The following is a 27,087-nucleotide window of genomic DNA, read 5'->3' as shown; positions in this document are numbered from 1 at the left end:
TGCATATGTCTGCCAATAAAGTGACAATAAAGATACTCTGTGGTCATTATAGTAAAGTATTATGAAGAAGAAATCTAATGGTGAACCTAAGACTTTTACACAGACAATATAAAAACAAGAAATGTGCAGAAGAAAACATCAAAAGTGTCTTAAACTGCAATTCTTTCCCCTCTTCCTCTTCCTCTTCCTCTCTCTCTCTCTTTCAAACACTGCATTCCTACATAACTGTGACTCTTTCCACACCCGTCACGTCGTGTTCTCCTCTCGTCTCATAGTCAAAGTCGGCCTCTCCCCCTGTGTCCTCCCCTGCTCAGGTGCAGCTCATCCACGACAACACCACGCCAGCCAGCCCGGCCACCCCGGCCACCCCACTGAGCCCCGCAGAGGCGGCCCAGAGCCCCGGGGAGCAGGTGCAGATGACTTGGACCGAGAAGTGCGACGGAGAGCCCGAGAAACCACCCGGCGCTGCCACGCCAGAGGGCATCAAAGACATCTTCAACATGAAGCCGTGAGTGACATAAAGAGTCTGGTGTTTATGGTTTTTTTTTACCCTCTGTGAATAAGTCAGACTGAAAGGTTTTTAGGATTGTTTCCATTGTTAGAAGTCTCATAGCTTATCCGTGTGTTTCTCTTCTTGCCACGCTGCAGTGAGTGGGAGAACCTGTAAGTATTCAAGTTCCTCCCAAAACAATCTCATTTTTTTGGTCCATTCACACATCTCATACTGGCCAAAAGACCACATGAGTACATGAGGATGATGAAGAAACATGTGTGTGAATGAGCATTCGTCACCTTGAAACAGCCTGGCATCACGAAATGCTGCATCTCATCCATCCATCCATTTTGTACCGCTTTATCCTCCACATGAGGGTCAATCAGGGCCCACGGTTGGTGTAGTGGTTAGCACTCTTGCCTTTGCAGCGAAAAGACCCGGGTTCCTGGGTTCGTGCCCCGTTCGGAACAACTTCGGAACAAGGGCCTTTCTGCAAGGAGTTTGCATGTTCTCCCCGTGTGTGCGTGGGTTTTCTCCGGGTTCTCCGGCTTCCTCCCACAGTCCAAAAACATGCGATATGGGGATTAGGTGAATTAGTCACTCTAAATTGACCGTAGGTGTGAGTGAATATTTGTTTGTCTCTATATGTGGCCCTGTGATGGACTGGCGAACTGTCCAGGGTGTACCTCGCCTATCGCCCAATGTCTGCTGAGATAGGCACAGCACCCCCCGCGACCCTCTGGTGGAGGATAAAGCGGTAGATAATGGATGGATGGATGGATGAGGGTCAATTGTAGGGCGAAAGATAGACAGGGTCACACCCTGGAGAGGTCGCCAGTCCGTCGCAGGGCCACATAGAGACAAACAACCAACCACCAATTTACCTAATCCCCATATTGCATGTTTTTGGACTGTGGGAGGAAACCGGAGAACCCGGAGAAAAACCCACACACACACACATGGAGAGAGATCATGCAAGCTCCATGCCAAAAGGCCCTTGTTCCATACTTGAAATTATAACCTGCAAAAACCTTCTGGATCGCCGTGTGAATCAGCTCCGCCCCCCTTTTCCCCCCCCCCCCCCTTTTCCTCTGTCTCCACTCAGGAACCAGTCCAACGTGCGACGCATGCACACAGCGCTGCGGCTGAACGAAGTCATCATGAAGAAATCCTCCGAGGCCAAGCTCGTGCTCCTCAACATGCCCGGGCCCCCGAGGAACCGGACAGGTGACGAGAACTGTATCCTTCAAAAATAAAACCAAAACAGAGAGATGAGTCACAGGCTGTCCACTTCTAAACAAATATCTAAATACATTTATAGGGCTATACAAATACAAACTCCTTCAGTTTTTGTGCTGAAAGGTTTATAAAATATGCAACTAGGGTTTAAAACAGGTGCTAGAATCCAAATTAAAAAATATTCAAGATCATCTTCCTCCTCCTCCTCCTCCACCCCGGAGACTCAAGATGAGAGTGAATGGATGTTTGTCTCTGATTCTCTACTTCAATAAAGTTCTTACAGTCAGCTCCTTTAAGCATTGAATGGTAATTAAAATAAAAAATAAAAAATAAAAAAATTGCTCTGTGATTTGTAACCAGAAAAGTACCTAGCAAATCAGAAACGGACACAAAGAGGGATTAGCAGACTTTTTAAATAACATTAGAGGGTAATTAGTTTTTTTTTTTTTTAGTTTCTATTACTTTTTCTAATTATTATTGTGGCAGAACTTAATTACATATGTGTGTGCGTCACAGGGCTAAACAGCTTTCTAGTCGGAATCACGAGCTGAAACGAGGCTATTTCATTGTTCTACTTTAATGTCATTCGTTAACCCTTAGTTACGCCATGCAGGTGCACAACTCCTTATATGGACATCCTGAGGGTGTTTGTGTGTGTTTATAGGTCACATATTCAGGCTTTAAAAAAAATTGTTTTTTTTCGTGTTATATGTTATGATTCATTTTATATCACATTTTTAGCAGTGATATGAAGTAGCGATAATTGTGCAGAAGTCACAAAATTAACATTAACGTTCATAAAAAGGAGCCAGGTGAACTTTGAACTGTGACGCATTTCCAAATTTCACAATTTCGATCCGATTTTAAACATTTTGAGTACTTTTTGCTCAATATAGTCAGTGAAAATGATGTTGTTTTATCATCAGATTGCCTCAGTTGAGCTAAAAGAAAAGATATAAGATAAGATAAGATAAGATAGTCCTTTATTCGTCCCGCAGTGGGGAAATTTTCAGTGTTACAGCAGCAAGACAATAAAGATAAGGATAATAAATAATAAACATGCATGACCAAAAAGAAATAGAATATATAAAGTACAATATATAAAGATATTAACACTGACTATAAAAATAGGTTTAAAAATAGAATGTAGAATGTACATTACAACAGGTCTGCAGAATATACACAGTATGCACATGGTATGAACCTCTATATCGCACACTCTGATAACCTCTGTACAAACTGTACTGTTTAAACATAGTAATAGACAAAAGCAGCTAAAAGTAAGAAACTATTCATATTTTTAAGTGCTTTAAACTATGACAGAGAATCTGTGTCACTGCTGCGTCAGTTGTAATTCGGCGCATAAATCAAACGCTGAAACATTATGAATCATTTTTTTTGTCATTAAAAGTGTGTTATTAGTTTACGCGTCACTTAAAGTGATGAACCAAGCGATTCTCACCTCTGAGACTCTGCAGTTTCTCTCTCTCCGGAGCTTTGAGCGTCGTTCAAGTGGTGGAGAGGAAGGAAGGGGGGGGTTTATGGTCTGGAACTTGATTATCTGGTGGAGTCTCTCCGCTCTCATCAAACCTTGTTTTGCAGCAGAAACTGTTGGTTTCAGCAACAAAAAAATAGGAGAAAAAACACACATTACAGAGTCAGACGTTCCCTCAGGAGTTTGTTTGGACATGAAAAACAACTGTAAATGAGAGGAAACACAGGAGTTTTGAGATTTGTCAGATGGTAAAAAAAAAACATGAGCAAGGGTGAAGGTTTAAGTTGGTCTGTGTCAGAGGTTTGAGTAAATAAGCTGCTGTTCACCATTAAGTGATATATGTTCATCATCATCAGCAGACAATCAATGTAACTTTAAATGTTTTTTTAAAGCTTCTGCAAATGTCGTTTGCTGTAAATAGTGATATTTAGTTGGGAATAATACAGTAATAAACATATCGTCACCCTGTTAAAATAATCCTTACTCCTTTTTTTAAGTTTTTCAGAAAACTTAAGTCACACACTTGACATAGGCCGTTATCTTAAAGTGGTAAAATCACATGATCTGATTAACTGAGGATGTCGGCGATTTTACCATCGGTGTCCGGAGTCATGAGGAGATGATTTAGGCAAAAAAAACAAAAACAATTTTGACAAAAAATGACTTATTTTAACAGTGTGACGATATCAATCATATCACATAAGTACTTCCACTACAAATACAAACTGAGAGAGACAAAAAAAAATAAAAACATATTTTCTAATTCAAAACAATCAAGAAGCAGATTAATATACAAAGAAAATGTTTTTGTTTTGATGATCAGTTCATTTAATAATCTTCACACAGAAATAAGCCAGTTTTGAACACATGTAGACAGCAGAAACAGAACATTTGTCCACATTATATACTCATCACACAGACCTGAATGAATACTGAGTGAATGATTTTACGTCACCTGGTGACTGCAGGTGTAAAAATATGTGTTCGTTGTATGTCTGACTTTTAGAGTTTCTGCCTGTTGCAGCCGAGAGACTTTGAAAATAGTAGAGCTGAACAAAACAGCAGCCAGAACACAAACAATGAACTGTAAGAGCTTTAAAACTCAGTAGTATAATTATAGTACAGTCTGGACCTGCTCTTTAATACAGGATTTAACCATAGTAGTCGTAGAATTTACTGCAACATAAATGAAACGTGCAAAAGACGTTGATTTTCTAAAGATATTATGTGAACACGACTTTACCTTAGAGACGCTCTTGCTTAAAAATCCCAGTCGATCGGCAGTTTCTGAAACGCTCAGAGCAGCTCGTCTGTCACCAACCATCCCATGTTCAAAGTTACTTAAATCCGTGCGATATGAACGATAACAAGACAAGCCTCTGGCGGCCTCTGTTGGTCATATTGGCAAGTGCAAGTGTGGAAGCACAGAGAGACACAGAGCCACTTAAACAATACTTTACATAATAATAATAATAATAATAATAATAATAATAATAGCCTCGAAGCTGGATCTGGATCCTGCAGCCTGCAAGACGAGAACACAGAGAATTTCTTTAACACCTTCTCTCTCAGACATGGAGTTCCTCGAGGTTCTCACTGAAGGCCTCAACCGGGTTCTCCTGGTCCGCGGAGGCGGCCGCGAGGTCATCACCATCTACTCCTGAAAGAGCAGCTCCTCCCTCGCTGCCTTCCCTCCACCCTTCCCTCAGTCCTGTTCCTGCGCTCCTCCTCCTCCTCCTCCTCCTCCTCGTCCTCCCTCATCAACGCTGTATCCTCATCATCATCATCATCATCATCTCTGTGTGATAATCCTCATAGCTCAGCTCAGCTTCAGCACCTCCCCCCCCAGCAGACCAGTGAGCAGAATCACATGCTCCTCAGCTAAAACCCTTCATTTTTACACCCATAAGCTACTGTGTCCGTCGTAAGGCTCTGGACTCATTTAGATGCTTTTCTAGATCTGTTCTTAGAGACACTTTCCCCCCTTAATCCCCTTTGGTAATCTGTAATCTACTGTAGTAACTCACACTCGGTGAGGAGGAGGAGGAGGAGGAGGTGGTGTGAGTTGTTAGCTGATGTGTGAGTGCACCTGCATGTGTGTCCGTCTTTGTTTTTTAATCTCTGAAGACGATTCTTCCTTTCTTCCTTTTTTTTTTCTTTCAAAAACAAATCGTTGACCTGAGGAGAGCTGAAAGCTGAAAAGCGAAGCTGGACGTAGGTTCGATTTCGCTCAGTCTGATCCGCCTGGTGATCATCCTTTAAGGCGGGGGAGAAAAAAAAAAAAAAAAAAAAAAGACTCAGCGACACCTACAGTCAGGAGCAGCAGCTACTGCAGAAGACAAGAGAAGAATCTAGTTTTTCGACCTTTCAGTACGAACTGGAAACTCAAAGACTGAGAAGAAGCGCGTGGCTGACGGAGCCTGAGCTTTTTCTCTTTAACTCACATCCTTTTAGCATGAAATCCTTATAACCGTGTGCGTGTGTGTGTGTTTTTAACTCTCACTTGTGTTGTCTTTCTACTCACCCTCCGATTATCTCACCTCTTAGTGGCTCTTCACCTGTAACGGCCACTGTTTGTGCCAAAAAAAAAAAAAAAAGAGATCAGAGAGAGAGAGAGAAAGAGGCTAGATTATAGTCTGTAGAGATTAACACGTAATTAAACTGTGAATAATGCATTTCCTAGCAGAAGGCTGGTGTGACAGCGGCGGTTGGAGAGAGAGCTTGTGTGTGAACAACACCTCACCCAGCCTCACCCAGCCTCACACACACACACACACCCGAGGAGATCACCATTGCCAGCACACCTTTTCAACCTCGTGTGGATCACTGTAAATAATCCAGAGTGTCAGGGTTTTTTTTTTGTGACATATGGAAAAAGCTTCAAGTGAAGAGGCTTTAAAAAAAAACTAACTAACTAACTAACACCCCTTTGATTTATTTATTTATCTATTTGTACATTGGCTTTATTTATTCACCACACCACGCACCGCGTCTGCCCACTGTGCGAATACAAAAAAAACGTGAATCTTTGACGACGTCATCGAAGATCGACCGCTAAATGTTATTTTTTCATCCTCGGAGAGCAAAATAATGTGTACTTTATAGATAGATAGAGAGGAAGTCACACGCGTTTATGATAACATATCGTTGTTTTTTTCCGCAATCGCTGTTTTCTTTTTGCCAAATTTCCAAATGTGTTAAATGTGCCATATCACAAAGTATTTTTTCAAAGAGACAAGAGCGAACAAAACTCTTTACAGGTGGAGAAAGAAAAGAGAAAGAAATAAGAGTAAACGGAGGCGTCAGAGTGAAGCTAGCACAGTGATGACACTTCTAGATTGACGTCAAAGTTCTGGTCTCAGTCTCCTGAAACTCACTTGTGTCCACAGGACTGAACTCTATGCAGTAGACTCTCCAGTGAGACTTTTTTTTTTAATTTAATCCAGATTGGCTGAGGTTTGAGCCCCACACACACACACACACCCACACACACACACACACACACACACACACACACACACAGACTGAATGACTTGTTTAGGTTCAAAAAACAGAAACGGATCGATCTAGGAAAAGGAAAACCGTGCAATAGTGGAAATCCGGACTCATGTGATCATGTTATTTATTTTTTTAAAAACACATAATATTTTGTATATGTAGATTTCGTACGTCTTAATAATAATAAACTCCAGAACCATCTCACTCTGACCAAGGACAGACGTCACTTTACGTTTAAAAAAAACAAACAAGAAAAAAACAAGTTCCTTTCTTCGTCAAAGAAACTGTCGTTGGTCATTTGCACTTGTAGTAGAAATATAAATATAAACAGAAACTTATATATATAGTATATATATATATATATATATATGGTAAAGCAAAAGAAACTAGTTTCTAGGACTATTTAAAAAAAACAACAACCGTATTAATTAATAAATGTGTTCAGTGTTGCTTGAATGTCGGACCGTATGTTGTGAATGCTGCTAGTATCAATAGATTTATTTGTACTTTGTAAATAGAGACGACTAAAGCAACAGTGAGAAGGGTAAAGACATACATATCAGCGGCGGCGGCGGCGGTGGTGGTCGTCTACCAAGACATCGGTTATATACCTGTAAACATTTGGCTTGCTCTCTCTCTCTCTGGACAGGGGTTTTCTGTGTTATTTTAAAAAAGAAAAAAACACAACACAACGTGATGCAATACTAACTCCTCACACCCTTTGAAAACACTAATACTCTCTAATATTCTACTCTCTGAATCCAATTGTGAGGCTGGCCAGAGATGATCAAACTCACTCCTGAAGAAAATGCCAAAATATTTTTTCAAAAACACAAACATTTCTGCTTAAATTTGCCATTTTTTGGAAAAAAAAAAAAAAAAAAAAGCAGCCAACTCCTCGTTTTCTAACAATCGGTGCCAAGTCATGAGGATTCTTTCTTTGACGCAGAGGTTGTGTCGTGCTTTTAAAAAGGATCATCTCCACAACATTTGCCTGCATCAACTGAGCCTTTTAAATTTATTCAAAAAGAGGAAAAAAATATATAATATAATATAATATAATATATATATATATACATGATGTTTATTGGAGATGATTATCGGAGATGAATTTATTTATCGAATTATAACTGTTTTATAATTGCTGTTTGCATGGTACTGTGTGGCAGTATTTGTTTTCGTGGTTTCTATAGTGACGACTTTAATGTTCAAGGTGAGAAGGCGGGGGGGGACGACCGAGGTCAAAGCGTTCTCGTGTTTTTGAGAAGCGTTTGTGGCGCGACCTTTGACGACAAAAGTCTTTTGCAAAAAAAATAAGTTAAAAAAAAACCAACACACACACACACACAACTAAAAAAGTATGAGTTCACTTATATTGTTCCTTGTTCTATTTCGATCTTGCTCCAGTAAGTCTTACGGGGGGATCTTTTGAGTTGTGCGAGTGAACGGGGCCACAGGAGCGGTCATCTCACCTTTTTGTAAATACTCGTCACCTGAGTCTCAGACACTGTAATCCCGCTCTCGTGTTGTCTTTCGTTGTACACTGTTCTATCACTGTGGACAAAGTCTTAGCGTTTTGTAAGATGACGTGCAATATTGTTCTCACTCCTTCTCTTTTTATCTATCGTTTCATTTTAAAAGGCCACAGCTTTGTTTGTTTTTGTTTTGTTTTTTCCTCTTCTATGCTCAGAAACAAGTGGAGGTGTCAAAAGCACTTATTTCACCAGAATGTTTGTCATCAGGTTTGGTTTAAACTGACCCCCCCCCCCCGACGTTGTTTTGAAAAGTGTTCATTTCAAATGCACTTTAACCATGAGGGGGCGCTCTGTGGCAGCATCAGTGTTACAGGCGCTGTTCTGGCTCTGCTCACAGTGACCTCTGGTGGCACACGAGTGCGTTTACAGCCAGCTGTAGCGGTTAGAACAGCTTCGACTAAATCCCATCATGTGCTGCAGTTTTTTTGATTTAATTAGAATTTGTTTCCATCCTTGAGCCGTTTCCTTCACATCTCCGCATGCATCATGTTCTTTTTTTTGTTTTTCCTTTCTCTCTTGCCAAGCTTCTTTAAAAGAATAATAGTAACTGTTCAATTTATAGTGCTTGTCACTCAAAATCTGTGAGGTGAGCCTTCCCAGAATCCCCCACCCCACCACATCCCCCACCTACCCCGTCTGCCCCTGGTTGCCCCGGCCTCCCCATCCCAGCCACTCAATCCACCCCAGCTCTGTATTTTAAATGTGACTGCAGTATAATTATTTAAGAAGAACCAACTAAAAAAAAAAAAAAAAAAGAAAGAAAATGATCAAAGAATATAAAACTCGCGCTTCCAAACCTGGCACCGGCTCTGCTCGCACATCCACAACACAGCTGACTCGGGGGAAAACCAGCACGTCCCCCCTCTTTCCCCCCCAAACTGATCCGTGATTTGAGATCAGATCCTTCGCCTGCACAACTGTAGCATGAGACGAACTCGCCGGTGATCATTACTCAGTCTCCATCCTTAAATGGATATCAAGGGCTCTGAAACACATCTGTTACCGGAATGAGGAGGCTTTCCTTTATGACACCAACAGAGGGGAAAAAAAAAAACTTGCATAACGATTAAAGATGAAAAAAACATATATATATAATCCCAGATTTACTGCTGAGAGGTCACACAGTCTGAAGCTCTGGTTAAGATTGTATCCTTCAAGTATGTTCACAGAAGACAGATGTGCCTGATGTTGGCTGTAAAACAGCTGCACTTCCATTTCACACAGTCAAGCTCTCTGGGAATCAGATAAGGAAACAAAACAAAACAAAACACTCGAGTTGCTGTGAGTGGAGTTCAAGCAGAGCCGCGTTTCCAGTAATGTTGTGTAACTCAGTGCATGCATGCAATTACCCTGAACAAGGTGTATTGAAATTATATTGGGTGTTTGTGGTATAAGAGTATTTATCTTTTATTTTTTTTGCTTTTCTTAGTTAGAAACTTTCCTTTCAAGTGGTTTTTGTTTTTCTTCTTCCTTAGGACAGGCCAATCATTGTATCGAAAGATGATTATTAATATTATTATTATTATCAAAGTACAAGATTCTATTTTTATGGTAGATTTGTTGAGGTGTCAAATATATCTTCACATGAACCGATTACCAAAGTATCTTTCAGTTGACGGCATAAATGAAGGTGTGACGATTGTGTGCTCCAGTGAATTAACACAGACCAGTGAGTATTGTTGTTTTACCTTGTACATTCAGCAGTTGACAAGAGCTTTAAAGAAAAAAAAAAAAAAAACGAATTGGAAGTGCCAAAAATTATTACACGTTAGCGGAAAAGGTGGCACGGATCTTAAAAAATCTGGCCCCTCTTACACCACTTTTTAAAAATGTACTTTTAATGTCACATCCAGACAGAGATTTAAGGAAACACCCTTCTAATTTAAGATCGACAAACCTCAAAGTGTCCAGAGGAGGTAGGATCCACCAATCAGCATCTTTAAATAACAGAGTTCAGGTTTAGGTTTGCCTGGATGCAAGAAAAAAAAAAAAGTCATCAGGTGAATTTAAAACCTCACAAAACAGGCATTTATAAAAGTTACACTTCAGATTTTGGTGGTTTATTTTGACTTACTTGATCCCTTTTGCACGGCAGCTAATTCGAAATAAACAGGCGTCACTTGACGTTAACGACGGCTCTGTTCAGTTTCGGTGAAGTGCAAGTGAACAGTGAGCCAATCGTGCACCCTGAAAGAGTGCCATCATAATGGAACTCAGCCATCGTTAACTTACCCTTTCACACCTGTGAGCTGTCAAAAAAAATGGCTGTTGACCTTTTGAGAATCCAGTGTTCCTTTAATAACCAGTTGGAGGACATTTTGTCATATTTAATTCACTGGAGTTGTGGGAAACATTTTGTATGGATGCTTAAAAAAAAAAAAAAAAAAAGATGCAACAATGTAAGATTAATTTATACGCAGGACACAACTGTATCCAAATTGATTTTTTCCTCCCCCCTAATCTGAACCGACCATTTTACTCTTGATGCTGTACCTAGTCTTATGGTTACACTGTAGTGCGTGTTCTTTTCAGTTCTGTGGGAGTGTGTGTACGTGTGTGTACATGTGCACTTGTAACTGCTGGGGGCAGGGGTGGCTGCGGGCGAGGGAGGGAAGGGGCTACGTGTAAATAAACCAAGTACAGTTAGTGTGGAAGTGTTTATTTTTGTGTCAGTGTAAGTTAAATATTCTAAAATAAAATAAACAAATGTATTATTCTCTATTGTGTTTCATGGTACATTGAAAAGAGGGAAAAAAAAAAAAAGTAGTTTTATCTTACATTTCAAATGCTTATATCTCTATGGCTTCTGGCGATACCCGTTCCATTTTATAGATTTGTCAGCACAAAATGCAATAAACCAATACCATTTTATTACAGCAACTGTGTTGAGTTTTTAATCGCAATTGTTTTTGACAATGAAACGTGTTACAAATTAAAACTGTGCAAAAACCTATAAAACACGACAGATCATGGCTGGAAAAAAAAAACCGAGGTGTTCTATAAGGGCCTAAATTATACAACACATGCAACATGTCTTCATGTAACAAGATTCAGTTATCTATTGGCTAGTAATTGAAAACACAGATCGATAAGTAGTCTGAACAAGTTAAACCCACTGAGAACACTGCCCAGGGTAAAGGGATAAAAAAAAAAAGAAAACAAAAATTAAAAGCGTTTACAAAAACATTCCTACACTCTACCTATACACGGCTGGTAAATTCACACCAGAGCTCTGATGTGGCGTTTACTTGTGTAAAGAGAAACTCTCATTAGGACACATAATTAATTCCCTACACTCTTCAGTAGTGTCGAGGATACATGGACATACCTGGGGCCTGGCCCATGTTGGGTCCCGGTCTGGGAGGCGGCTGCTGAGGAGCCCCAGGGCCAACCAGGTGGTTAAGAGATGGTCCACTCTGTATAAGCGTGTCAAGAGCTTTCTGGACACTCGGGTTGTCAAAATTGATACCTGAAGTAGCGTTGGAAGGCCTCTGACCACCGGGTGCCACTGGCATGCGTCCCGACTGGGCACCGTAACCCTGGGGTGCAGCTAGAGGCGGGGCGGACATGGCTGGGCGAGAGGGATTGTGGGAAGTGGGCGGGCCGAGGGAGCCGTAGGATGACGGGTGCGAGGAGACGGAGGAGATGCCCCCGACACTCGACCCCGCCCCGGTGCCGCTGTTGAACAGACTGAGGATTTTTGCCTGCAGCTCCTGCTGATGGTTGGGATTGGTTGGTTGGTTGCTAGCAGCAGTCAGGCCGAGGTGGCTGGACTGTGGGGCCGAGTGAGCAGAGTGGGAGGAAGGAGGAAGTCCTACAGCAGGGGACGGGGCTTCCACAGGAGTTGTGATGTGGCCTGGAGCTGATGAGACAAATTCAGGTCTGAATAAACTTAACGCCCGAAAAGAGGCCAATAACCCTTACCCATAGACCGAGGTTGGACCGAAGAGCTTATTGTACTTTTAAATTATTTTTAAAGGTGCCATATGTAAGAATGTGGCCAAAAATGGTTACTACATTCAAATTCTAAATACCGAGGTCTTTCTGGTTTCGTTTTCTGACATAACTGGCAATCCGTGGTTGCTCGGCAGCTGAGACTCTACTGACTGCAATGATTGGTAGACGTCGGTAGGTGGCGCCACATGCCAAAACATGATTTCAAAACATGATTTGACTTGAAACCTGATTTGCGGTCTGCAAAATATTTTCTTTATGCAAATATTTTGTCTGTACTGCTGTTGTTGGTGAGTTCAGTTTGTTATATGAACATTATTCCTGAGTCTCTGTGACATATTAGGAGGATTTTATGGCCAGTTGCTTTAGATCTATTACATAATACACTTTTAAGAAAGTTGACTGATAATTCAAACATTCTCAAATAAAGAGGTCTTACCTGAAAGAGGGTCTGCAGCACTCCGCACCAGACGAGTTCTTTTGTCCTTCAGGTAAGCAATGAGACCATCCAGTTCTTCAGGGGTCAAAAATCTGCATGAAAATCATCACAGTAAATCATTTAGTGTGGAAGCTTATAAAATAATCAACGACTAACCAGTTAGCAAGCCAGACTAACTGGCTAGTTAGCAGACTAGCAGGTTTTACATTGAGGGAATTTAAATGTAAATTCTTAGCAAATTAGCACAGAAAGAACTTCACAGCTAAGTCCAAACCGATACCTGTTTTCAGTCAGCAGAGTGATGGCAGTGAGAACAGACACTGGATGGCTCTCTCTGTCAGGCTCCCTGAGCAGCACATCGTCTGCCATCTTGGCTGCTTTTCTGGCGATCTCCTCTCGTTCCTTTTCGCGGTTTTCAACTTTGTAAGTGTCATAGTTGTGGGCGACGAGCATCATGGCGTCCTGCATCGGCATGTTTCGATGTTCTGCAGCAACAAGGACGTGGACGAAATTGTAAATCGACCAAAGACGCGAATTTGAAACGCCAAACCGACATGTCTGTCACATTACCTTGTGGCGTGCCGAACAAGATGTTGACGGTGCAGGAGCGGTGCACCTGGTGCTGCTGGGTAATGATGATAGCAAAGGGAGTGCGGGCTCGGCCGACATCCTCCAGAGCCTGAGTGAGGGACACTTCAGTGTTGAGGAAGATCAAGTCCACCACCATGCCCAAGTCACGGACCTTCCGGCCGACCGTCTCGGCATACTCCCTACAGTTGTGTTCAAAGCAGAGGTACAAACACGCGCGCACACACAAACACACACAGAAGAGCCATATGAAATGAAAACATGTCGTGCGGTGGTTGACATTTTATATAAAAAGGCATCTGCTCAAAGATCAGTTCTCTTTCGTAAAGACGCCAGAGAGTGGACATACTTTTGTGCCTTGTTGACGACGATCACAGAGCAGTCGACAGGACGATCGGTGTCATAGCGCCGCTGCAGTTCTTCATAATACTGACGATACAGCTCATTACGCCGGCGCTCTTCAGGTCGGGCGCGCTCGTCTGCCGCTAGACAAGGACATGAAGGAAGGAGAGTGTAACCTTTGACATCTCTGAACTGGAACACAAGTCTGAACCGACGTGAAAATAATGCAACAGGGTTGGAATTCTTTGATTGACAAACTGGCAATTAACTTTAAATACATCTTCTTGGGGTAGAAGTTGATACTACACACAAGAATATGTTACCATTGGCTTGTCAAGATTTACACTATTGAATAAGCACGCCAGGATGTACATTTCTTATTTTTTTGGTTATTCTGTCACTTCCTGTACATTTCCTCAAACCGCACACATGAATATAAAAAATGATGCATACCCTCAGGCTCACGGCGTCCATTCCATGGATCTCGGAACTGATCCCTGAAGGGTTCATCCTTTCTCCGGTAGAAGTCTTCTGAACCACTGCCGCTGCGAAGGTATCTGTCATAATCATCTCTGCCGAGTGAGATTATTTCATAGTCAAAAAAATCTGTCTTCACTAAGAAGAAGGTTGAGTGTAGTAGTAGTCACCTGTACGCAGGATCTCGTGAATCCCGTGGCTCTCTTGGGTCTCGTGAGTCTCGTGGATCTCTTGGGTCTCGTGAATCTCGTGGATCTCTTGCGTCTCTTGGGTCTCGTGAATCTCGCGGGTCTCCCCTGACGTCCTTGTCTCTGCTCTCTGAGCTGCGGTAGCGGAAATCATTGTCACGGGAGTGACCGCCAGGCCTGGGCTCTCGACCAGAGTCCCTCCCATCGCGGCTGTCCCGCGGCTCCCGTCCGTCTCGCCCAAAAGTCGGTGAGCGGGATCGAGGTCGAGGCACCTTGCCGTCTCCGTAACTGCCATATGGGGCCCTGAGAGAAATGACATTAGTGAGTGGAAGGACAGCGTTGAGGGCCGCCCAAGATGAACAAACGGGCAACGGAGTTTTCTCTCCTCAACTGCTGAGGACAGGTATAGTCCAGTGTAAAAACAATATATATTTTTACTACTTTTCATGCTACTGCTTGTATAAACATTACTGTAATACTATAACAGATCTAATCTGACAGAACTTAATACAACCGTCATACATCTTCTGTCTCTTTTATTTTCATTTCACCCCCAACAGCCAAGGCAGATGCTTTTAGATAATACATGTTGTGATTTGTCACAACATTTGTACAATTAGATTTGAAATTTCACTTGGAGGACTACAGCTGGTATTGCACATTTCCTTTACCCGTTCACAGAACCTAAGCAGCGCAACAGAAAGCAACTACCGAGTCGCACACAGAACTGGCACAAATGACTCCAGGTGATCCCGAATCGCGTCTTTTCAACATTTTGAAAACCTCCAGTGATCTGTGACAGCAACAACACCGACTTCCACCATCCGTGTTTCGCCGACGGAAAATCCAGCTCGCAAAAAAACACCATTGTCGCTTGGCCTTTGCGGAAAAGGCTGTTCATTTACAGAGGCTGCATTTATGTTTAATTTTTGTATGTTGTTCTTCCAGGACATTTCCATTCCAAGTGTTTTTTCCTCCCATGGGGAAAATAACTAAATATTATTCTCTGAACTGCAGAGGATATTTGACTGGTCCAGCATATAAAACCGTACGAAAGGAAGAATTTTGCAGAAAAGAAAATACGTCTTTCTTGACACGGGATCCTGAAAATGTCAACAGATTACGGTGAATTCCAAGGAAGGCAGCTCTTGGTTTTTCAAAACCTTTTTAGACGTCACAGGAGGGTGTTTTTAAATCGCGATATTAGACCGTGAAGAAAAAGAATTCCATTTTAAAACTCTTAACATTTATTTCCCACTTAACAGTGTGGCATGAAGCACTTCAGACCCCACTGCAAATTTAAAATATATACACACACTTAACCTATATTTGAGTAAGGAAAATCATTTCACTGTTATTAGGCATGAACAGTTTGTTTAGCAGGGAACGCAAACAAAAATGCACGATGCAAGATTTTGTTCTGTTTGTGTCTGGCTTCTATCAAAATAACACAGTGGGACTACCCTTACACTATCTTTAGCCAGAAACTTTAATATTGTAGGTGTAGGATGAAAAGCCATTTAAAAAAAAAAAACAAATATGGCAAGAATCTCTGAGACAAAGACACTGTGAATTAAATTCATATGTCTTGTTTCTTTATTTCAACACATCTGTAAAGTTTATTTTGGAGTTGTATATCATCCATCCCATAATCGATCACAAACCAATCTATGATTATGATAAATTCCAGCATGCGGACTTCACCAGTGGTGGAAATGACATTGAGGAAAAGTTAAAATACGCTTCTTTTCTCTTTAATTTTACCGACAGCTCAGAGGCAATGGTAGTTCTTCACACCCATTTCGCGTTACTTTACCTTCGTGGGGGGCTCGGCTGGGTTTGAGGTTTAACTTGCCGTCGTTCCACTGCCATATTTACATCTGAAAATAAATCAATCCAAACGATGAACATAACAGAGACATGTAAATCAGCAGCTTATGAGTTCACGCAGTATGAAGAGGTCGCAAAACACGTCCACGATCCAAATGAAACCGAGGTCCAATATCCAAGTTTAAAAATCCAAACTGGACGAGATGTCAAAATGCGGCAAATCAAATGGTCAAATCAATTGAGTTTAAGATAAATAAATTAAAAATGCTTCCCATACAAATTCGATTTTGAACTTGGGAAGCTGAAGAATCTTTCAAGACAAAGGGTTCAGAGATTCAGGCTTTGCCAGAAATGAATGGTACACATGTTTATTTGCTTTGTTAATTTAACATATGTACAAAAACACAGTTTGTTTTAGAAAAAAAACAAAAAAAAACAAGTCCACTCTCTGAGGTATTTTATGCAGCCCACCGACACTTAGGTCACTTAACTGTGAGGTTATTTGCAAGCAGGAAATAGCTCCACTTTCAACAGCATTGTTTGGAGCATTTGCTGAATGCAGAACATCACTTCTTTCTTAAACAAAATAAATGTCAGGGCTTTAATTTTCCCCACACGGACAACTCTGGATTTAATACAACTTCAGTGTTAATCCTTAAAGTAACATTTGCTGCTTTTATTGCTGGCCATGTAAAATCCATCAATCTGCATAAATGTTACGTTCAGGATCAACACAAATTATTCTGACCAATCAAAGGTGTTTCGCAAAGGAAAGTTGATCTTTGATCGTTGAGCCAGTGTTTTGCTCGCTGTACATCATTAAACGTATATGCCCTTTCCAAACACAATCACTCCTATTGTGGTTGAGGCTTACCTATTTTATAACCTTTATATATTCGATTCTTTTGGGCAGCCTTTGCAGCTTCGGCTTCCTCAACACGTTCAAATTGTACAAATCCAAACCCCCGAAACATGGACACGCCTGGAAGAGGAAGATTTTGAATGATACAAACTTAGGATCCGTTTGAGGAAAAGCTTGACTACTTACCAATTTAGAAAATTATCCAGCAGAAAACGATTATCAAGTTCACATGCTTATATTTTTGACATTCAGGAGACAGCCTGTAGCATTCAAATTTGTTTATGTTGTAATGCTTACTGACCGACAATTTTCCCGTATGGACTGAACATCTCTTCCAAATCCTTCTTTTCCATGTCAGAGGTTGGCAAATTCCCAACAAAGATTCGCCTCTCCAAATCTCGAGGATCTTTACTGCTGCAGGTGCGCAGCATCATGTCCTTTGATGATGGGCTGATGCTTCTTCGGCGAGACATGACTTGATCCGGATGTTTTCTTTCTTTGTATGCGTCAAAAGCTTGAAAATGTTTGTTGTGTTCGGTAAAAAGCGCGTTAAAATTGTCGTCCACAATCCTGAAACATGTCAGTGAGGTAAAAGAGATCAAATTCCTTGGAAGGATAAAGAGATTTAGTGGAGCAGAAGTTGCAGATGGAAAAAATCACATCAAAATGAGACAATATAAATTCAAATGCGGTGGCAAATTTTTCGCATGGAGCAAATCGGCGAGCGGCGGTTCTCGAGTCGCAAATTCTGGCGTAAATATTTTATGTTAATACTTAATTTAGTGTGCATTTCTATCCCACGTGGAGATCGTAAGTGTTTCCATAATGCAGAGATGTTAAGTCCTGAGACAACCAGCCCACAATCTGACTTCACTCATGGTTTGTCAAGCGTTTGTTACTTGACATGCTGTATCTGCATGGACTGGTGTATTTGCTGGTCTGCATGAAAGCGTGTTTGTTCCGTTTGGGTCAGTTGCTCTCGATTTTTCTCCTCAGCTAGCCATGAAAATGAGGCCTGTTGGTCTCTGCAGGCGGCGAAATCGTGTTCCAAATGATGACAGATTTGGTTCCATTTGGGCTTAATTTATCACAATTAACATCTCCCAGATTTGTCATAGGGATAATGATGTACAACACACGTTAAGAGACTGTTGTATTATAGAGCCATGTTTGAGTCACCGGTTTGTTGCCTCAGTGTAAAAACACAGAGCCAGTTAAAACGTTATAAAAATCAATGTTATTTGAAATCAAAAACATCTCACAGGACGCAATATGAAGTCGCCCGCCAACATAACACGTAAAACACAATCGCAAATTTGTTGTAGCACAGTGGTAAGAGCAAATGGCAGATGCCCTGTGAGAGAGACACCATTTGAGTTGTGCACAGTGTCTAATGATAAAATATTTATAACCGCCGATTCGGACGTTCAAAATAATCAAAGAAGTTGCACCATCGGTTCCAACTTTGTTTCTGTGGAAAGTAAAGCACATTATTTTATTATTTATTTTTTTGTCAAGTAAAATGTGCCCCACTGTGGCCAATATTGAACTAAATAACTCAGCGACTTTTTTTCTATAAATGTAAAATGTCCTCTTCTCTTGAAATGGTAAATGCCTCTCCAGGAAAATCGCATCGGTGAAATGAAATCACGGGCCCGCGGTCGCTTTAGATTCCTTTTGTTCAAACATTCGTAATAGTGTTCGGGTAAAGCACTATTTTTATATGGAGGAAATAAAATACATTTTTGGACAACTGAAGGATTTCAGTCCCAACATGCAAACATTACAGTACATTACAGTACTGTCAGTAGAAGGTAGTACTCTGTAACAAAATAGTTAATGAAGTAATTCATAAATATGCTTTTGAGGGAGAAACCTCCTTACATACCTCAAGTTGAACCTGGATACACTGGATTCTGCTTCAGCTTAAAAATCCCAAGTGCCTGAAAAGGAATTACAAATTGAGAAATCATTCAATTACTTTTAACTTTTCCCCACTATAACTCGAAAAGTCAACAGATATGAACACCATCAACTAAACATGAGTAACCTTACTCCAAGTCAGCGAATCCAAACCATTGTTTACACCATTACTCTATCTTCCGCCATTTTTGCTGATTATGTTTTCATAACTTTCTCTCATTGGAAATGAATGAAGGGGGGGATTAAAGGCAACGGCCAACCTTTCTCTCATAGTAAACGAGTGTAGAGCAGATTAAAGGCAACGAACCAGTGTAGCATTAAATGTTTAATTCCGAAACTGATAAGATGCAACGGTTAATGTAGTACTTTTCGAATTTCGTCAACAATTATGTCAAATTAACGTTTTCTGTTATTCACCCACTGCTCTGCCCGCAGTTTTGCTCGTCACAGATTATATTTCATTTGAATAAATCCAACGACCACGCCAATGAAGAGTAAAGGCTCCCGAACACGCGTGGCCACAATTCGTTTACAACAACATTTAAACTCACTGTTCAAAATGAACTCTTAAATATTTATATCCGGCTTTTTTGAAAAAATGGAATCATACGGTTACGGTGAACACGCAGCTATGTAGCTAGCGATTAGCTGCTTAGCTTTAGCCACTCGCCATCTTAAATTCAAACAGCCAAATACACATACGGCTGCGTTTACGTATGCGTCCACGTGTTGCAGACACGTTATATTGGATAGCTCATCTTTTTTTTAATATTCGTTCTACTCACTTTAAACGTATATTTTTATTCCGGTTTTCAGTCGATAAATGCCGTAGACTCGCCGGGAATGTATGGCGATGTCCTCTCTCAAAAGCGTCTTCTTCTTCGTTTAATGCTGCTACGGCAACAACTTCCTGTCCAGACCATGGTCCCGACGCCACAACACTTATCATGTATAGACATCGCCCCCTATTGGTGACATGTACAACAACTTACTATTTAAACAGGCCCAGAAACGTTGATCAAACTGCGAATGGAGAGGTGTTATTTAATTGATCAAAGTAAAAATAAAAGGCTCCACCAACGTTTCAGTTTCCCAGTTAATACACGTAAAACGACAAAATATATATTTTATGTTATCAGATCGGGATCTTGCTGCAGATTGTGACCAAACTACACAGTAATATAAGGAACTATTACTGTTTTATTAAGCAATACTAGGTTATTAACCACAATGACTAACACTCATCAATCTCAAAAGATTCACAGTTCTATATATATATATATATATATAATATTGTTTAACCTGGGTCATAAAATGTCAACAAAATATGTGCTTTTTTATTACTATTTTTATTTTACTGTCAGCTAATTATACACAAAGACATGGGAAATATAATCTAGTGATTTAGTCAATAAATCCTCCTCAGTGTCACTCACTAGACATTAAAGTGTTTTGTTTATCTGTTAAGTGTCTTCAGCTCTCTAATTTTTCAGCTTCTTAAATGTGAACAGAACATTTTCTGATTTCTTTGCGCCATATATATATATATATATATATATATATATATATATATATATATATATATATATATATATATATATATATATATATAACATTGATTATAACTGTATAATTTTAGTTTCTGGACAGAACCAGAGGTTTGAGAAGATTTTTCTACATTTTATGACAGTTTAAACGAAGCAGCGCATTTAATAATCGGGAATATAATCGACAGATTAATCAATGATAATGAATCGAAAATAATTGTTAGTTGTGTGTTAACCCATGAGGTCATGGAAATGTGTGACAGTGGAGTTGATGATGACTCATCGTGTGTTGACAATAGTTTGAAGTCAGGTGTGTTGATTTTAACTTGACTAGTGGGGAAACAACGCAGGTGCCCTTTCGTACGTAAGAGTGGGCGTGGCTTCCCTTCTCCGCTGCACATAAATGGACACAATGCGGAAACACGGACTTATTACGGAGTTACACTGTTATTGTGTTTTACTGTAGCTGAGCTGAGCGAGGGAAACTTGACCAAACCCGAGTTTAAGGTAAGACTGAAACCACGAATACAATTTAATAACGTGTTTTATTGTTTGTGAGTCTGTCTGTTGAAAGTGTTACAGTACAGGTGTTTTTTTGTTTTTTTTACGATTGGTCTGAAAGGTACTTAATAATTAGCCTAAACTTAGCTGCTTGACGTCTGTACAGTTGTTTCAGAAGCCCACAGTTGATTGTTATTATGGACTTTTATGATTGAATATTAGCCTATTACAGAATTATGTCAATGTTAATTAAGCATTTTGACAACTATTCATATAATAATCACTATATATTATGTAGTGATTTATAGATCAGGGGTGGGCAACTTTTTTTTTCCTTTTTCCAGAGTGCCACACTGACATCAATGAGGCCTTATGTGTCACATCTAGTTGTAGTATAATACAATATATCATAATACAAACACAGATGTTATATTCTCAGACAAGCAGCATAGAACCGCAAAGTGACTTGATTTAGTCTGATTCAAAACCCACATGCTGAATTGCATGATAGACCTGAATATAAATCCTCAATAATATAATATAAAGTTGCATTTTTACATTCAATGTATTGATGTTTTCCCAGGTTTCCTAAAGTATTTGACATATCGAGCCTAACAATCACAACCATGTGGCCAAATCAAGGTAGGATATCTTACATAATCAGCACATTCCATTATGTTTGTCTTTGTAAAAACACATTTTAAGGTGTGTATGTTTGCTTTTATGTGCATCAGGACCTCCCCCTCCACTGGGCCCATCAAACCCTGCTTACCCTCCTGGGTACAACCCTGCATATCCTGCATACCCTGCATATCCTGGACCTTCTCCAGGATTTTATCCCCAACTATCAAATCCAGCGTACCCACCTGGCCACTACCCAGCAGCTATGAGCCCAGCTCTGGGTCCACATGCCTCTCCAGGTGTGATGCCTTATAGAGCTCCTCAACCTCATCGTTATCCTATGGCTCCGGGTGGATATCCAGTTGTCCCCCCTGCAGGTGTCCCCCCATGTGGATACCCACACTTGCGTCATCCTGGTCCACATCCGCACTATCCAAAGTATGGTCACCACCACAGAGGTCATCACCACAGAGGTTACTACCATGGAGGGATGAGGCCCATGGCTGGAGGATTAGTTGGAGGATTGACAGCAATGGTGATGGGAGCGGCTACACACAAAGTTAACAAAAAGATGAGGAAGAAGATGAAGAAAGCACATAAGTGGAACAAGCAAGGGCTCCACTACTGCAAGGTGAGATTGTGTTGAAAGCTTTAAAGAATAAAATTTTATGATCATTATTATCATAAAGATTGTGTAGAGTCAGCTGTGATGCTCTTCTGTTTGATGTCTGACATTTTGGGGTAGTAGTACAATATTATTATAGTGTATAATGGAGTAATTACAGTATAGTGCGTTGTAAAACAAACACAAAAGTTACTGTTAGTGTCACATTCAACGCCCCTTCACTCTCTCTTTCATATAAACCACATTATAAATATAATGGATCTATTTCATGCCACTTAATAAACTAACACTAATGCAGACAAGCCAGAGAATTTGTTGCATATTTTGCATTTGTTGTATGCATCTTGAATGAAGTTAAACATATGATTTTTCTCTTTCCCTCCACAGTCCTCCAGTAGCAGCAGCAGCAGCAGCGACTCAGACTGAGACCAAACAGTCCAAGAAACCAAAACTCTCTTTACATAAGGATGGCTCATATGGTGTTTTATTTTTTACTATTTTGTGGTGTTTACATCAAACAGTCTGTAGTTATTGTCTGTCAGAGGTAAAACACAGAGCAATAGTCAGATGTGTCTAGAGGATGGTGTCAAGAGGTCAAGGTGATCGTGTTTCCGTCTCCTTTTGAATTGTCAGAGCTGAAAAACGAGTGTAACCAGTGGATATATTACTGTTACTTAAGCACTTTTACACTTTACTCTTACTAAGACTTTTGAATTGATTGAATTGCAGTGTGTGCCTTTTCCATGTTGGTTAGAAAAAGCACAGACGACATCATAAAATAATAGAAAAACGGGACAAATTCAGCATCAAAGTTTCTAGTTCTCTGTTATTGTCAATATCTGGCTCACTGTCATCAACCGATTCTTTCTGTACAATCTTTTTATTTCACTGGGCAGTCACACTGACACTAAAATCTTTTTTGTTAATGTTCCCTGTACACTGGAATGTATAAAGCGAATGTAGTCATCATTATAATGAACTGCAAATATGCTTTGCCTTGTTGTTACATGTCCGATGCTTGTGCTGGTACTGGTTATTTAAAAATGCTGCACATTTATTGGTTTCAGTATCAAATAAAGATTTTTTTTTAAGTTATACTGTGTAATGTCAGTTTATATTTTTCTTGTAAACCGTATAAAGCAAATTATGTGTAACTGAAATAACTCCTTTCTTGGTCAGATCTGGAGAAAGTCCCTTATGCTTTTATTTACATATTGTACATAAATGTTATGTTAAAAGATTTCCATAATTCTAATTCGAGAAATTAGCAATTTCGTGAGAAATTTGTAGCAGAATAAATGTTTTTTGTTACATTTTTGTGTACCATATGTATGGAAGCGTATTGCATTCACTTGAAAAAAAAAAAAGAAAAATCCTGTTTTTCTCACTAATTAATTTTCGGTTTGATTTTTTGAATAATCTTTTTTTTGTTTTTTCTGACTAATATTTTTTTCCCCCTGTTTTTCTGTCTAATTATTTTCCTGTTTTTCGGAGTAATTTTTTTCTGTTTTTCGGAGTAATTTTTTTCTGAGTTTAGAGAGCATTTGAAATAATAAACACATTCACGCCTTTATTGTGAGTTCGATTTATAACAACATGGATGGCTTGTTTAGTTTAATCAAGTTTTACTTTGATCTGGGTTTAAGACACTGGGAGATAGTCCTGTCTTTAAGTCACATAGATGGTATTATCATTAGTTTGTCGACTTTACGCAGGCACCTGAGGACTTTGCGGTTGTTTTAATTGACCCGCTACGGTAGATCATTTATGAGGCATGTATGTGCGGGAAGGAGTCACCATATGTGTATGCATGGATGTATATCCATGGGTGTATGGGAGTCACTTGCAGGTTGGAGGTTCTCGCGAGAGTTCTCGATAATTCAGAAAAAAAATTACTCTGAAAAACAGGGAAAAAAGATTTGCACGAAAAACAGAAGAAAAAATTACTCCCAAAAACAGAAAAAAAATTACTCCGAAAAACAGGAAAATAATTAGACAGAAAAACAGGGGAAAAAAATATTAGTCAGAAAAACAGAAAAAAGATTATTCAAAAAATCAAACCGAAAATTAATTAGTGAGAAAAACAGGATTTTTTTTTTTTCAAGTGAATACAATACGCGTCCGTACATATGTCCAGGTGTTATGATATTAACGTACGTATCCTTTAAAAGTGGGCGTGGCTTCCCCGCATCCTCTCCCTGCACTGACTTTAATGCGGAAGTCAAACACGGGCGTAGTTCATGTCGTCGTTGTCGTAACTTCACCAAAGCTCCATGGTGCGTTTGTGAGGTAAGTGGTGCAAAATGCGATTAAACCTGTTTTTCTCCATGTCTGTCATACATTTGACCGCAATAAGCTGTTAAACGGTGAACTGTTGGAACATTACAGCACGGTTTACACAACGATGTTTTCCATTTAAAACGGCCTGTCACTCACAACTGTGTATCATGTAAATATTATTGTTGAAAACAAATTAATAATCCGAGAAACTAGTAGTTTAAAAAAAAAAAAAATCTTTACTGTGTTTTAGTTGTTGTAAACCACTTTTATAACACAACTCAGTACACCTGCACTAGGGTAGAAGATTAACATATTTGGAGTTAATTATCATTCATATTTTTGCTTTTACATTTCCATGTTTTAGTTGAATAATTTTTTTAACACCTGCATGTATTTATTTATTTATAGTAAAGCATGGTGTAACTGTGATGATAGACATGGTGATGTACAGTAAAATAATATCATATATAATATTCATGAATATGAATAAAACAAAAATGAATAGAAATGAAAGAATTTAAATTGAATTGGTAGAAAAAATGATTATTTAAAAGATTGAAAGCTGAAGACAGAAAAATGTTTACTTTTTTTGTGAGATTCCTTCATAAAGATAACATATAGCATACTTCAGGTAATCAGTGGTTGGACTGTGACATCACAAAGTCCAGAGAAACGTATTTATGACATGATTTCTGAACAGAAACGTGCATTTTTATATGGATTGGGCATTTTTCAAACTTTCACAATGTGAAGACTTTATAACCAGATCCACATTTCTACAGTATGTGATCTAGTGGAAGTTGCTTTCTACATGTTTTGTAAATGTACTAAATATTATAATTACATTGAATTTCTAACTTACTTTTTTTTTTTTTTACCAGGTTTCCTGAACTTTGACCTGACTAATCACTACATATAACCATATAACCATGTGGCCAAATCAAGGTTGCATATCTCACACATTTAGCATTCATAATTAAAATACTTTCTGATTGGTTTACCTGTGTTGTAATAAAGGTGTTATTGTGTGTGTGTGCTTTTATTATGACAGGGCCTCCCCCTCCTGTAGGCCCACCAAACCCTGCCTTCCCTCCCGGCTACAACCCTGCCTTTCCTGCTGGACCTTCTCCAGGACTCTTCCCCCAGCCTACAAATCCAGCATACCCACCTGGTCAATACCCAGCTGGTATGAACCCAGCTGGCCAATACCCAGCTGGTATGAACCCACCTGGCCAATACCCAGCTGGTATGAACCCACCTGGCCAATACCCGGCCGGTATGAACCCCGCTGTGGTACCAAATGCACCACCAGGTGCAATGCCTTACGGAGCCCCAGGGTCTCATTATCCTGCAGCTCCAGGTGGATTTCCAGTCGTCCCTCCAGTTCACCCGGGTCCATATCCCCACTCTCCGAAAGGGGGACACCACAAAGGTCATCATCATCATGGAGGCATGAATCCCATGGGGGCTGCATTGGGTGGAGGATTGGCGGGAATGGGAGCGGGGCTGGCTGGACACAAAGCCCACAAAAAGATGAAGAAGAAGATGAAAAAAGCACACAAGCATGGGCACCACAAACACGGCAAGGTGAGAATGGGTTTTAACATTTTAACAAGAGATTAAACTTAAACCTGTATATACCCTTCCGTTTTTAGTCCTTGAGTACAAAGTGCAGAACATAGGAATGTTGGGAGCCGAGATAAATGAGTGTAAAAATGTGAATGGGACACACAGCGTGGTCGTCAAGATCCTCTGCAAGCACGTATGAGCAACACTACAGATGTTAGTTTTTTTCCATTTGACCAGCCCTCTACTCATTTAATAGTAATAACATTTTTGTACATTTTGAGATTATAGCTCTGGAAGGTACATGAAAGAAAAAAAAACAAATCAAAGGTCAATGTACTTCCACTGGTCATTTTACCCCAACCCAGAACAAACATAAAATCACTACTTGCCTGGAAACACAGGTTTAGTGTCGGTGAGAGACGTTTGAAGGAGGTTACTTAACACAAGAGGGCACTGTTGTGTCATCAAGTGCTCATCTGGGAAATATAGCTCCTATCCCATCTCCAGAATCTGAGACAGAGCTGTTTTTTTCCACAATTATCACGTGAGCACTCCTGATGTATCTCACACAGCGTATAAGAGTCTCTGTCAGTGCTGCACTTTGTTTTGCGGGATCTTGCTAAAGTACATTAGCGAGATTTCCAGCCTTTGGTTGTTTTCTGTATGGTCTCTGTACTTTAATGCAGCTAAAGTAATCTATAATTATTTTCCCCTCTCTTTCTCTAGTCATCCAGCAGCAGCAGTAGCAGCAGCAGCAGCAGCAGCGACTAAGACTCAGCTGCTTTACACAACGGTGGACTAACTGTTAACCATGAATATTCAAAGGTCATTCATTTCATTAACAATATATCTGGGAAAACACAGTATTAACTCACAGCTAATTATAACACTAGCAATCCATAAAATGTGAGCTTGTGCATGACATTCCTGTATTAACATTCTATGGTCATTTATTTCTAAATTAATCTTTGCGGTTATATGAAATACATCGACTACTATGCAAATGTAGTGCAACATTATGAAGAGGGATTTCTAACCAGTGTCTGACCTGTGGCACATGGTTCTGCCCCCGACCTGCATT

At 40.0% G+C, this 27,087-nt stretch overlaps 4 protein-coding genes across 10 annotated transcripts in view; 3 read left to right on the top strand and 1 right to left on the bottom strand.

Moving 5' to 3' along the window:
- Positions 1–4,891, top strand: part of slc12a5a (solute carrier family 12 member 5a) — a gene marked incomplete at both ends in the record, with an annotated part of 196,152 nt that extends 191,261 nt beyond the window's left edge. For 2 of the 4 annotated variants that reach the window (XM_083892740.1, XM_083892742.1), the window contains 4 exons: positions 276–508; positions 649–663; positions 1,599–1,732; positions 4,800–4,891. In XM_083892740.1, the coding sequence (XP_083748866.1) occupies positions 276–508; positions 649–663; positions 1,599–1,732; positions 4,800–4,891 (474 nt within the window). The remainder of the gene's footprint in view (positions 1–275; positions 509–648; positions 664–1,598; positions 1,733–4,799) is intronic. The other 2 variants (XM_083892741.1, XM_083892743.1) reach the window with 2 other exon arrangements.
- A 6,298-nt stretch (positions 4,892–11,189) lies between these two features.
- Positions 11,190–19,698, bottom strand: ncoa5 (nuclear receptor coactivator 5). Of its 3 annotated transcripts, none has more exons than XM_083892939.1 (10): positions 19,649–19,698; positions 18,829–18,883; positions 16,065–16,128; positions 14,231–14,551; positions 14,037–14,155; positions 13,591–13,726; positions 13,224–13,423; positions 12,934–13,138; positions 12,654–12,745; positions 11,190–12,122 (listed from the first exon to the last, which is right to left on the bottom strand). In XM_083892939.1, the coding sequence occupies exons 3-10, from the start codon at positions 16,118–16,120 to the stop codon at positions 11,560–11,562; spliced, it is 1,692 nt and encodes a 563-aa protein (XP_083749065.1). In that variant the 5' UTR covers positions 16,121–16,128; positions 18,829–18,883; positions 19,649–19,698; the 3' UTR covers positions 11,190–11,559. The 3 variants fall into 3 exon arrangements, with proteins under 3 accessions (XP_083749065.1, XP_083749063.1, XP_083749064.1); XM_083892937.1 differs by lacking the exons at positions 18,829–18,883; positions 19,649–19,698 and adding exons at positions 16,953–17,060; positions 17,242–17,986; XM_083892938.1 differs by lacking the exons at positions 18,829–18,883; positions 19,649–19,698 and adding exons at positions 16,953–17,060; positions 17,242–17,986 and having other exon boundaries at positions 14,037–14,140.
- Positions 19,699–21,537: 1,839 nt separating this feature from the next.
- LOC310929770 (uncharacterized protein) lies at positions 21,538–22,583 on the top strand (the record flags this gene model as incomplete). Its single annotated transcript, XM_083892616.1, has 3 exons — positions 21,538–21,553; positions 21,646–22,163; positions 22,545–22,583. 3 exons carry the CDS (start codon positions 21,538–21,540, stop codon positions 22,581–22,583), a joined length of 573 nt encoding a protein of 190 aa, XP_083748742.1.
- Positions 22,584–24,364: 1,781 nt separating this feature from the next.
- On the top strand, positions 24,365–27,061 carry LOC310929486 (uncharacterized protein). 2 transcript variants are annotated; one of them, XM_083892257.1, is made up of 4 exons: positions 24,365–24,446; positions 25,319–25,382; positions 25,489–26,024; positions 26,733–27,061. In XM_083892257.1, the coding sequence occupies exons 2-4, from the start codon at positions 25,367–25,369 to the stop codon at positions 26,775–26,777; spliced, it is 597 nt and encodes a 198-aa protein (XP_083748383.1). In that variant the 5' UTR covers positions 24,365–24,446; positions 25,319–25,366; the 3' UTR covers positions 26,778–27,061. The 2 variants fall into 2 exon arrangements, with proteins under 2 accessions (XP_083748383.1, XP_083748384.1); XM_083892258.1 differs by having other exon boundaries at positions 24,380–24,433.
- The last annotated feature ends 26 nt before the right edge of the window (positions 27,062–27,087 follow it).

The sequence above is a fragment of the Microchirus variegatus genome, assembly GCF_963457635.1.
Source record: "Microchirus variegatus genome assembly, chromosome: 7".
NCBI classification, from domain to species: Eukaryota; Metazoa; Chordata; class Actinopteri; order Pleuronectiformes; family Soleidae; genus Microchirus; species Microchirus variegatus.
Note: the sequence above shows the minus strand (reverse complement) of the source record. Positions and strands in the feature narration are given on the sequence as shown.

Coding starts and splice junctions, on each gene's coding strand:
- ncoa5 (XM_083892937.1), bottom strand. CDS start 17,413: ATGTCTCGCCGAAGAAGCATCAGCCCATCATCAAAGGACATGATGCTG. Junction 13,139..13,223: donor CTTGTTCGGCACGCCACAAG/GTAATGTGACAG, acceptor TTGTTGCTGCAG/AACATCGAAACATGCCGATG. Junction 12,746..12,933: donor ACTCTGCTGACTGAAAACAG/GTATCGGTTTGG, acceptor ATTTTCATGCAG/ATTTTTGACCCCTGAAGAAC.
- LOC310929486 (XM_083892257.1), top strand. Junction 26,025..26,732: donor GGCACCACAAACACGGCAAG/GTGAGAATGGGT, acceptor CTCTTTCTCTAG/TCATCCAGCAGCAGCAGTAG.